Raw genomic sequence first — 13,072 nt, forward strand, 5'->3', positions numbered from 1 at the left:
ATGAGGATTCAAAATGGCGGCTCGGCTCGGTTTTCCCTTTCGGGCGCTCTCGTTTTCTGTTAGAAGTTGGTAAAGAAAAAATATATATATTATTTACCAGCTTAAGGTCGGTCCGTATGGTGAAATACCGTGACCTCGGCCTTGAATACTGACCTCGGCCCAGAGGGCCTCGCTCAGTACTTTCAAGACCTCGGTCACGGTATTTCACGATACGGACCTCCCAGCTGGTAAATAACACTTTTATATATATATATATATATATATATATATATATATATATATATATATATATATAATTTTTTTTTGTGATAAATGCATATTATACTGAGCGCATTTCCCACATTAATCAGTACAAAGTACCTGCATCTTTCAGTTCTTTTTAAATCAAGGCTGAATACTTTCTTCTCTGCTGCTGCCTTTTATTAAATCAAATTTGAGACTTTTAATTTGATTTTTTTCAGCATGACCGCAATGCTTGATGGGATATACTGCTTTGGTTAGTGACCATCGGTTGTACACTACTTTTCGTGATGCATTGTGGGATACTTCGAGTGCACTATATAGGGTGTAAATAATCTTCACTAAGTTTTCGGACAGCACTACAAAATGGTGTCCTCCCTATATAGTGAGTAGGGAACGATTTCGGACACAGGGTTAGAGCCATGGAGATATGCACTAGAGAGAAGGGGAATGGAAGTCAGCAGGAGAAAGGACAGAGTACATGTGCGTGAATGAGTGTGATGACAGTGAAATAGTACAGCTATAAGGAATAGAGATGATCAAAGCAGATGAGTTCAAATATCTGGGGTCAACTGTACAAAGCAATGGCGAAGGTTGCCACAACAACAGAAGCAACAGAAGGTTGCCAGCCAGAGTGAAAGGGGAAGTGTGCAAGACAGCAGCACTGACAAAAAGACAGGAAGCTGAACTGGAGGTAGCGGAGTTGAAGATGTTGAGATTTTCATTGGGAGTGACAAAGTTGGACAGGATTAGAAACAAGAATATTAGAAGGACAGCACATGTAGGACGGCTTGGAGACAAAGCGAAAGAGGCGAGATTGAGATGGCTTGGACATGTACAGAGGAGAGATCCAGGGTATATTGGGAAAAGAATGCTGGAGGTGGAGTTGCTGGGGAGAAGGAAAAGAGGAAGACCAAAGATGAGATGTGTGGATGTGGTGAAGGAGGACATGAGGACAGTTGGTGCTACAGAAAAAGATACAGAGGACAGGAGGAGATGGAGGGACATTAAACGCTGTGGCGACCCCTAACAGGAACAGCCGAAAGAAGAAGAAGAGGAAGGCTAACTAGTGCGCCAAATGTAAAAATATTTGAAGAATAAAAGTAAAGTATTTTGGAAAAAGAAAAATAAACACTAACAAACTGAATAGAGAACACTTCATAATGTCACAGTTTTGAACATTACAGATATCTGACGCAATTATGTATTTGCATTTCTTAAAATTTAGGTCATTATAACATGGACTGATGAATCCATAGAAATGAAAAAAAAAACATTGAAGTTTGAAATTCTGTAAATTCTATATACTTTTATATATTATACATTTAGTTTTATATTTCTGTTATATGCATATTTAACAGTTATTCCACTCAATCGAGTCGTATATGAGCTGATAGCCGACGAGGTGCATAGCACAGAGTTGACTATAAGCCATGTACGACGAGATTGAGTGGAATAACTGTTTTATTCTATCCACATTCACTGGATTTTGAAAACACTGAGCATTTTTATTTTTAGCAAATTCGATAAATAAAAACTTCATACAAAACATCCGACAAAATCATTTCTGCTTAGAACGTAAACAAGCCAGCGAAATGACAGGAGCAATTTGTGAAAAATGCGATAATAATTCTTGAACATTTTTTTAAAAAGGTACGTTATAACCATCAAATACTTTTATTCCATGTTTTGTTGCTTTTTTAAATTATTTTTTGGGGTTTTGTTTTCGAGTAGAGTTTTTATTTCATCCTCGGTTGGTTCAGTAACGTGCGCCGCCATTTTGTTTTTCTCTACTCATGGTATATGAGCTGATATCCTAGTAGTAGAGTAGCCAATCAGAGCACACGATTGCTCATATCCAGTGAATGTGGATGGAATAAATGCCATTATTCATATAAGGATTAGTGTGTATTACTTCTTAAAGGGGAACTGAAGTCATTTTTAAACTTGCTTTATTTCTTAATTAACGTTACTCAATTACATTTTCGGTTTTATTAACCTTATATCGTGACTCGTATCGGCATATTATATTGCACTTATCGGCCTTTTCGGTTTTTAGCCATGTTGAATGCAGTTCGTTTGGTCCACGGCAGGCGTTGCTTATCCGCGCGATCTTCATGAGACTTGTGCGAGACTTCAAACGTAAAGTGTCAGCGCTGCCATTTTGAAAACTGTTTACACAGCGGCGATATCGCCATATCACTCCAATTTAGATTAATTTAGAGATTTGCCAGCTTCATCAGTGATGGAGCGTCAGTGCTGCGCGCTGTGGCGCGTGCACCTGAAGGTGTGCCGAGCGGACTCCAGCACGCGCACCGTGAACAAGGAACCACGTGTTTGCCTATTTAAGGACTGCGCTGATGCATTTGCATCGCAAAGTATCACTGTACGCATTACCGAGCCTTTCTCCCCGTTGTCTTGATTTCCTGTTTCACGATCCTTGCGCCGGTTTCTTGTTCTTGTCCTCGCTTAGCCTTTGATGTACTGTTTGCGCCTCGACCGACCCTTTTGCTTGTATTCTGGTTTTGGATTGTTTGCCTGTGTATATATTCTCACTGTATATATATTCTACACTTTATTAAACTGTATACTTCTGCACATAACGCCGCCTCCCTCACGTACGTGACATGGAGATTATTCCATACGACTTCCAACCAACGTGGAGTAGAGAAGAGATGGAAAGAAGACAGGATAAGGACGAGTCCGTCGCGCTGGTATTTACATCATTACTATCGCGCAATTAAAACGTGCCAGATCAGGCGGCTGGTGGGTTTTCAAAATAATAAATACATGCATGTATTTTTGTGATGAATACATATTATACTGAGTGCATTTCCCGCATAATCCTCACTAAGGTTTCGGACAGCACTACAAAATGGCGTCCACGCTATATAGTGAGTAGGGAGCGATTTCGGACACGGGGAAAACTTCCGGCTTGATTACGTCAGCATTCGATAGAGGGCGCGCGCGTCTTTTGACGATGTTGGCAGATGTCGGTCACTTTGATTTCCGCTGTACGTTTTACTTCCGTCCTACGATGTCTCGCACAGGTCTCAGCGAATCTCGTTTACGGCCATTGCTTTGACATATGGACTGATACATTAAAGAGCATATTTCAAACACTCATAACTTGCTATAGCAGCGACAAAACAGCTATAAAAATGCATTCCGATATTTAATAAAATGAGATAAATAGAATTTTGATAATAAAAAAAATTTGCCTTCAGTTCTCCTTTAATGACTGTGTGTGCAGAGGCATATACAGTATGGTATATATAATGTGTATATATAACTTATATATAAATATGTGCATGACTCAGATTGTGCAGATCACTCGTCTAGCAGAACTGGATAATCCTCTGGAGATGATCTACTTTGTGGAAGGAACTAACGGTGAAAGGCTGCCTGCCGTCACCACGGCAAACCTGCTCAACAGGCTGGACGTGCAGCACGCGGCCATCTTGCTGGGATACCGCATCCAGGGAATTCTGGCACAGCGTAAGTATCATCCTCAAAACAACACCACGCAGGACTTTGCCATGCTCTGTGTTCGCTGCAGGCAGTCGTTTCTGGAAACCTTTTTTTTTTGTATGTTGTTTTTAAACAATTGCTCATACCTAGTTTACTGACCTTGCATTACTCATTGCCAGTTGGTATCTGTGGTATATGCAAACCAAATAATTATGTTTTCCACACCGTAAACATCAAAGAGAAGGGGTTTAATGAACATGTCCTCCTCAGACTTTTGTCCTCTTTATCTGGCAGCGATTGTGCTGGTGGATGTATAGCTGTTTAACCTACACTACAAAAATCCACCATCATTAGACTTAATGAAGCCATTTCCTATCGCGTAACAACAGAGTATCAGGAGATATGAGGCCATCCCTTCTGTCTATCAGCATCATTTAAATCGCCGTGCTGTTAAAGGACAAGTTCTCAAGCTTTAACAAGAAAATTACGTTTTATTTGAATAGCGCTTTTAACAGTGGATATCATCATAGAGCAGCCTTACAGAAATCCAGATGTACAGAAAAAAAAAGTACACCCTCTTTCAAGTCGAGGTTTTAAGTGTCAGGACATACAGTGGTGCTTGAAAGATTGTGAACCCTTTAGAATTTTCCATATTTCTGCATAAATATGCCCTAAAACATCATCAGATTTTCACACAAGTCCTAAAAGTAGATAAAGAGAACCCAGTTAAACAAATGAGACAAAAATATTATACTTGGTCATTTATTTATTGAGGAAAATGATCCAATATTACATATCTGTTAGTGGCAAAAGTATGTGAACCTCTAGGATTAGCAGTTAATTTGAAGGTGAAATTAGAGTCAGGTGTTTTCAATCAGTGGGATGACAATCAGGTGTGAGTGGGCACCCTGTTTTAGTTAAAGAACAGGGATCTATCAAAGTCTGATCTTCACAACACATGTTTGTGGAAGTGTATCATGGCACGAACAAAGAGGATTTCTGAGGACCTCAGAAAAAGCATTGTTGATGCTCATCAGGCTGGAAAAGGTTACAAAACCATCTCGAAAGAGTTTGGACTCCACCAATCCACAGTCAGACAGATTGTGTACAAATGGAGGAAATTCAAGACCATTGTTACCCTCCCCAGCAGTGGTCGACCAACAAAGATCACTCCAAGAGCAAGGCGTGTAATAGTCGGCGAGGTCACAAAGGACCTCAGGGTAACTTCTAAGCAACTGAAGGCCTCTCTTACATTGGCTAATGTTAATGTTCATGTTCATGAGTCCACCATCAGGAGAACACTGAACAACAATGGTGTGCATGGCAGGGTTGCAAGGAGAAAGCCACTGCTCTCCAAAAAGAACATTGCTGCTCATCTACAGTTTGCAAAAGATCACGTGGACAAGCCAGAAGGCTATTTGAAAAATGTTTTGTGGATGGATGAGACCAAAATAGAACTTTTGGTTTAAATGAGAAGCGTTATGTTTGGAGAAAGGAAAACACTGCATTCCAGCATAAGAACCTTATCCCATCTGTGAAACATGGTGGTGGTAGCATCATGGTTTGGGCCTGTTTTGCTGCATCTGGGCCAGGACGGCTTGCCATCATTGATGGAACAATGAATTCTGAACTATACCAGCCAATTCTAAAGGAAAATGTCAGGACATCTGTCCGTGAACTGAATCTCAAGAGAAGGTGGGTCATGCAGCAAGACAACGACCCTAAGCACACAAGTCGTTCTACCAAAGAATGGTTAAAGAAGAATAAAGTTAATGTTTTGGAACGGCCAAGTCAAAGTCCTGACCTTAATCCAACGGAAATGTTGTGGAAGGACCTGAAGCGAGCAGTTCATGTGAGGAAACCCACCAACATCCCAGAGTTGAAGCTGTTCTGTACGGAGGAATGGGCTAAAATTCCTCCAAGCCGGTGTGCAGGACTGATCAACAGTTACCGCCAACGTTTAGTTGCAGTTATTGCTGCACAAGGGGGTCACACCAGATACTGAAAGCAAAGGTTCACATACTTTTGCCACTCCCAGATATGTAATATTGGATCATTTTCCTCAATAAATAAATGACCAAGTATAATATTTTTGTCTCATTTGTTTAACTGTGTTCTCTTTATCTACTTTTAGGACTTGTGTGAAAATCTGATGATGTTTTAGGTCATATTTATGCAGAAATATAGAAAATTCTAAAGGGTTCACAAACTTTCAAGCACCACTGTAATAAAAAAAATCATCTGGTCCTTACCAGGTCTTAAAATTAGGCAAATACAACCTTGGATGACCGATAACACATGAGACATTCACCCTGTCATTATTTATTTAACACAAAGTAAGCCAAAAATGCAGTAGCAGTGTGCGAAAAATTAAGTACACCCTTACTGCTTCCATGGAAATTATGAAGGCAGTTAGCAGCCAGGTGTTGCTGATCAAATAAATTTGATTAATTGTTCATCGGCCAGTGTGGCCACCTCTTAAAAAGCAGAGGTTTTGGCAGTTTGCTGGTCTGGAGCACTCAGGTGTATGTTAACATAATGCCAAGAAGGAAAGACATCAGCAATGATCTTAGAGAAGCAATTGTTGCTGCACATCAGTCTGGGAAGGGTTATCAGCAGAGGTGGACAGTAACGAAGTATACTTACTTGAGTACTGTACTTAAGTACACTTTTTGAGTATCTGTACTTTACTTGAGTATTAATTTTTTTGGGAAACTTATGACTTTAACTTCACTACATCTGAAAGACAAATATCATACTTTTCACTCCACTACATTTCTGTCAAGGTCCTCGCTACTTGTTACTATGAAGCAGCTTTGAAAGTGGAGTTTTTTTCCTTTTCTAAAATGTGATTGGGTTTTTTCGCAGGTGACACTGAGACAGTCTATCAGTAATCACTAGGGTCACGTCACATCCATAGACTGTATAAAATCAAGTTCAATGATTTCTCAGCAGCTTTATTTAACACGATCAGTTGATGGCAGAATGGAAGGAGGCGGTTCTTCTGGGGAATGCACGCACCCGTGGCCAGACCTAGAACCCATGTTTCAGTTTTCTGAAAGGAATAAAGATTTGTTTCATTTTAAATGTTTGCTTTGTTTGCCGAAAACAAACCACATCACGGCCTACAAAAACTCTCCGTCTGACCTGCGGAAGCATATTGAGGTATATAAATGTTTTACTCCAAGAGAAAGCTTGTAATGAAGTTGTCTGTACTTTTAGAGCGAGCGATAACATTGCAATAGCTGTGCAGTCTGGTTAGTCAAATGACTTTCTGTGGATTTTCCCACCAAGTTGCCGTCGCCTTGTCCACAGCTAACGTTAACACATAGCTAGTTAACTTGGACACTGTTAGTTAGCATGTAAAAACAGAGTTACGCTAACATGAATAACGTTAACTTATCTGAAGTCCTTTCAGAAATATGTTTTAGCATAATCTTGCCAAATAAACAATGTAGAAATCTTTATTTTCTCGTAGCATTAGCTACCCAATATGATTTTGAGTTTGAAGAGTTTGCTAGCATGTCAGGTGGAGCTTCACTAACTAGCTAGCTTAACGTTAAACCACCATGATGGCACAGCATGCGTTCATTTTGTGAGTTCATATTTCTGTCTTTGGTAACGGCATGAGGTTTTGTAAGCGTTGTGGCAATAATGCAACGATGCGTTGACAGAAAATGTACTTTTAATACTTAAGTATTTTTAAGAGCAAGTACTTCAGTAAAAAAAAATTTTAAGATATTTTTTGGGCTTTTTTCACCTTTATTTGGATAGGACAGTGTAGAGACAGGAAATGAGCAGGAGAGAGAGAGACGGGGAGGGATCGGGAAATGACCTCAGGTCGGAATCGAACCCGGGTCCCCGGATTTATGGTATGGCGCCTTATCCACCTGAGCCACGACACCCCCACTTTAGTAAAAATTTGACTGGACAACTTTCGTTTATATTGGAGTAACATTTGACCTGTGGGATCTGTACTTTGACTTCAGTAATGAAGTTGGGTACTTTGTCCACCTCTGGTTATAAGGGCATTTCCAAACAATTTGAAATCCATCATTCTATTGTGAGAACGATTATTCAGAAGTGGAAAACATTCAAGGCAGTTGCAAATCTTCTCAGGAGTGGACGTCCCAGCAAATTTACTCCAAGGCCAGACCATGCAATGCTCAAAGAAATTGTAAAATAACCAAGAACTACATTTAGGACTCTACAGGCCACAGTTAGCATGTTAAATGTTAAAGTTCATGACAGTACAATTAGAAAAAGACTGCGCAAGTATGGCTTGTTTGGAAGAGTTGCCAGAAGAAAGCCTCTTCTATCTAAAAAGAACATGGTGGCACGGCTTAGGTTCGCAAAGATGCATCTGAACAAGCCACAAGCCTTCTGGAACAATGTCCTTTGGACAGATGAGACCAAAGTGGAAATGTTTGGCCATAATGCAGAGCGTCATGTTTAGGAAAAACCAAACACAGCATATCAGCACAAACACCTCATACCAACCATCAAGCACGGTGGTGGAGGGGTGATAATGATTTGGGCTTGTTTTGCAGCCACAGGGCCTGGGCACCTTGCAGTCATTAAGTCAACCATGAACTCCTCTGGATGTGCAGTCACGTGACCCGTCCGTGTTTACTCCGCCATATTGGATGGCTTCAGGATTGTTTACCTTGCGCGAGCGTAATGGATCCAGGGAGTAATCCCCAAGAAAATTCGGAAAATACCCCATCTACATCGCGCGATAACTTGTCTAAGTTTGTTCAGCATCTTGAAGGTGACGTGAGGCAGCGTTACGTGGAAAAGTGTTCCAGGTTGGGGATTGCAGATCCGTGCAACCTGCCACAATCCTTGTTCAGGGAAATTCGGAGCTGCGGTGCCGGCGATTTGCCCGATCTGGCCTACCACGACATTTACAATTTTCTTGTTAATCGTGAATCGTGTTACACTGGCAAAGCCCTCAAAGCTTACAAGAGCCTGGAAGCTTATAAATATTTTGTTGCGGGATGGCTATCCCAACTATACCTCTGGAAGGTTCCGAAGAAGAATGTCTACTTGATAACCTCACGGGTAAGTGGCATTAAGACGTTTATCATAAAGAGACTATGCAGGACGTTTTATCGTAAGAATGTTCGAAATCTAAACTCAGTTCCAGATAATGACAGGGTTGTAAGTATGTATGTTTTTGTCTGAAAAAAAAATATCACAGGGTAGCACGATGGTGTAGTGGTTAGCGTTGCCGCCTCACAGCAAGAAGGTCCGGGTTCGAGCCCCGTGGCCGGCAAGGGCCTTTCTGTGCGGAGTTTGCATGTTCTCCCCGTGTCCGCGTGGGTTTCCTCCGGGTGCTCCGGTTTCCCCCACAGTCCAAAGACATGCAGGTTAGGTTAACTGGTGACTCTAAATTGAGCGTAGGTGTGAATGTGAGTGTGAATGGTTGTGTGTCTATGTGTCAGCCCTGTGATGACCTGGCGACTTGTCCAGGGTGTACCCCGCCTTTCACCCGTAGTCAGCTGGGATAGGCTCCAGCTTGCCTGCTACCCTGTAGAACAGGATAAAGCGGCTAGAGATAATGAGATGAGAAAAATATCACAAATCACCGCTATCTGTGCAGAATTATTATTCAGTATCAGATATAAATGTATTAGAAGATTACACCTACCTGATATGAAGTGTTCACTACAAATTCGGCTGGTAGAACTGGGGTACCAGTTTTCTCTTCGCACAGCGGACACCCATTTTGCGCGTCTCTCCTCGTCTGCGGGGAATCTATAAAATGACAGGCCCTCCTTTTGGCCCTGTCTATTGGTACAACCAAATGCTGAACAAGATATAACCATTCTCGAAAGATCTACTCCCACACACTTGATAATTAGAATGGGTTCGTCTAAGTTCTATGCGCGGCCATGCCATCCAAGATGGCAGATAAACAAATATCACGTGACCTCGTGACATCACGTGCACGCTCTCTATACCAAAGTATTCTAGAGGCAAATGTGAGGCCATCTGCCCAACAGCTAAAGCTTGGCTGCAATTGAGTCATGCAGCAGGACAATGATCCCAAGCACACCAGCAAATCTACAGCAGAATGGCTGAAAAAGAAAAGAATCAAGGTGTTGAAATGGCCAAGTCAAAGTCCAGACCTCGACCCAGTTGAAATCCTGTGGCGGGACCTTAAGAGAACTGTGCATAAACAAATGCCCTCAGACATGAATGAACTGAAGCGATGTTGTAAAGAAGAGCGAGCCAAAATTCCTCCACAACGATGTGAGAGACTGATAAAATCATACAGAAAACGACTGCTTCAAGTTATTGCTGCAAAAGGTGGTTCTACAAGCTATTGAATCATGTGGCGTACTTTCTTTTTCACACATGGATTCTGCATTTTCACTTAATTTTTTTTAACCCTTTGATGCAAAACATATGCACACCCCTTCTAATGCACAACATGGGTCAAAAATGACCCGCATTCATTTTCCAGATTATTGCATGCTGACTGAGTTTTTCTTTGCTCTATCTTTTGAAATCATTTTATTTTATGATTGAATATTCCAAGTATTCTTTAAATATCTTGTTTTTAATTACCACAAATCGTTAATTTAATTTTTTCTTTCCTACTTTATGAACAAAAATACTTTTTATATTACTACACATGGGTCATCCAAGTGTGATTTAAAATTCATCTCATCTCATTATCTCTAGCCGCTTTATCCTGTTCTACAGGGTCGCAGGCAAGCTGGAGCCTATCCCAGCTGACTACGGGCGAAAGGCGGGGTACACCCTGGACAAGTCGCCAGGTCATCACAGGGCTGACACATAGACACAGACAACCATTCACACTCACATTCACACCTACGCTCAATTTAGAGTCACCAGTTAACCTAACCTGCATGTCTTTGGACTGTGGGGGAAACCGGAGCACCCGGAGGAAACCCACGCGGACACGGGGAGAACATGCAAACTCCGCACAGAAAGGCCCTTGCCGGCCACGGGGCTCGAACCCAGGACCTTCTTGCTGTGAGGCGACAGCGCTAACCACTACACCACCGTGCCGCCCGTGATTTAAAATTAAATGTCTTAATACTATAATAATAATTTGTTTCAAGTAATTACTTTAGCAGTGAATGGGGCCAGTTATTTATTTATTAACTATGTCGTTAGCTAAGCCAACTACAATAAAATTAGCGAACTAAAGTAGAATATGTCAACAGCTCGGTAGCTAATAGTAATTACTTGTAACTTTCTGACAAGTAATCTACTCACTCTCAAGGTAACCTAAACTAATCAATTTTTTTCTAAGGTAATGTTAGAACAATTGAGAAACATTACTTCCATGTATGAGATGGGCAAAGGGCGCTGTGCTGAGCTGTGAAATGTCTGACACAAGCACAATTCACAGTTCCCACCAAACGCTGGAGTAAATGCATGCGGGTCGTTTCTGACCCATGCTCCTTGCGGCGACACGGTCAGGTGCACTACGTTCTGTTTGTAGAAATGTTTGTTTGTTTGCGTGGTGAAAGTTTGTCTTTTTAGTACTGCGAGTTAATTATAAGCATTCACACTCACGCAAGATGAGACGAGACATGGAAATACTTTTGATTTTGGTAGTAATCATCTGCCTCCTGGATTGCACGGTGTTGGCAACTGGGCTTCCTACAGGACCCCGACTTAAAATCACTTACAACCGGGAGGCTCTGCTAAAACTCAGGGAAGCAGTTCCATCTTTCTCCCAAGATCAATTTCTGGGATTACCGACACCACTACATGCATGCCATAAAACAAGACGAAAACGGGGCAGGAAAGGAGGGGTGTGGGCCCAACTTAGGAGGAGACCATTCAGACCACCACTACCAACAATCATGTTTGGGAACGTACAAAGTATACGGAACAAAATTGATGAACTTCGCGCCTGTGCACAATATTTAGCGGACTACCGGCAATCCTGTCTGATCTGTCTATCAGAAACCTGGCTGACGGAATCAGATCCCGTCTCAGCCGCCGACCTGGAAGATTTCACACTGGTAAGGGCAGACCGTAATGCAAACTCTGGAAAGAGCAAAGGCGGAGGTGTGTGTTTGTTCGTAAATAACAAATACTGTAACCCAACACACATTACTGTGAAACATAGACTTTGCACAAAAGACATAGAACTGTTAGCGGTCAACCTAAGACCCTACTACATGCCCCGCGAAATAAATCAGATCTGCCTTTTTATTGTATACATCGCACCCTCAGCTGATGTGAGGGAGGCGGGCAACACTATACACGAGCTGGTGACACTGACTGAAGCAAAAGCGCCCGACGCAGCAAAATTCATACTTGGCGATTTCAATCTTTGTAGTCTGGCTGAGACCCTGCCTGCTTACCATCAATATGTGGCATGTTCTACACGCGAGGAAGCGTGTTTAGATCTGTGCTACGGCAACCTGGAGAAAGCCTATTATGCAAGGGCTCTACCAGGGCTCATTAGGTCAGACCACAACATGATCCATCTAATACCAACATATCAGCCTTTGCTGCATCGAGAAAAGGTGAGAAAAAAAGAAGTAAAGTGCTGGTCAGCTGAAGCTTCCAGCACTCTGAGAGTCTGCCTAGACTGCAGCAACTGGGAGCTTTTAATGAACTCGTCGACGGACATCAGTGACGCTGCGCTCGTAGTCACAGGATACATTAACTTCTGCGAGGATCTAATCGTTCCCAAAAAGACAGTGAAACTTTACCCCAACAACAAACCGTGGGTCACCCCTGAACTCAAAGAACTGCTAAACCAAAAAAAGAGGTTATTTAAATCTGGGGGTTCAAAAGAGGACATGAAACTTTTACAGAAAAACATATTAAAAGAAAAATACTGGACTGTAAAACTGTTTACACAAATAAGATTCAGTCACTTTTTAATAGTGATTCTCGGAAGGCCTGGCAGGGACTACAAATAATGACTGGATATAAACCTAAAATGCATAACCTGACTGTTTCAAATGATATTATTTTTGCAGAAGAACTTAACTCATGGGGCGGCACGGTGGTGTAGTGGTTAGCGCTGTCGCCTCACAGCAAGAAGGTCCGGGTTCGAGCCCCGTGGCCGGCGAGGGCCTTTCTGTGCGGAGTTTGCATGTTCTCCCCGTGTCCGCGTGGGTTTCCTCCGGGTGCTCCGGTTTCCCCCACAGTCCAAAGACATGCAGGTTAGGTTAACTGGTGACTCTAAATTGAGCGTAGGTGTGAATGTGAGTGTGAATGGTTGTCTGTGTCTATGTGTCAGCCCTGTGATGACCTGGCGACTTGTCCAGGGTGTACCCCGCCTTTCGCCCGTAGTCAGCTGGGATAGGCTCCAGCTTGCCTGCGACCCTGTAGAAGGATAAAGCGGCTACACATA

General features: G+C 42.1%; 1 protein-coding gene across 3 annotated transcripts in view; it reads left to right on the forward strand.

Moving 5' to 3' along the window:
• Window positions 1–13,072, forward strand: part of LOC132887900 (protein FAM107B-like) — a 338,230-nt gene that overhangs the window by 111,822 nt on the left and 213,336 nt on the right. For all 3 annotated transcript variants that reach the window (XM_060923673.1, XM_060923674.1, XM_060923675.1), the window contains exon 10: window positions 3,561–3,738. In XM_060923673.1, the coding sequence (XP_060779656.1) occupies window positions 3,561–3,738 (178 nt within the window). The remainder of the gene's footprint in view (window positions 1–3,560; window positions 3,739–13,072) is intronic.

Source organism: Neoarius graeffei, chromosome 6 (assembly GCF_027579695.1).
Source record: "Neoarius graeffei isolate fNeoGra1 chromosome 6, fNeoGra1.pri, whole genome shotgun sequence".
Classification (NCBI taxonomy): Eukaryota; Metazoa; Chordata; class Actinopteri; order Siluriformes; family Ariidae; genus Neoarius; species Neoarius graeffei.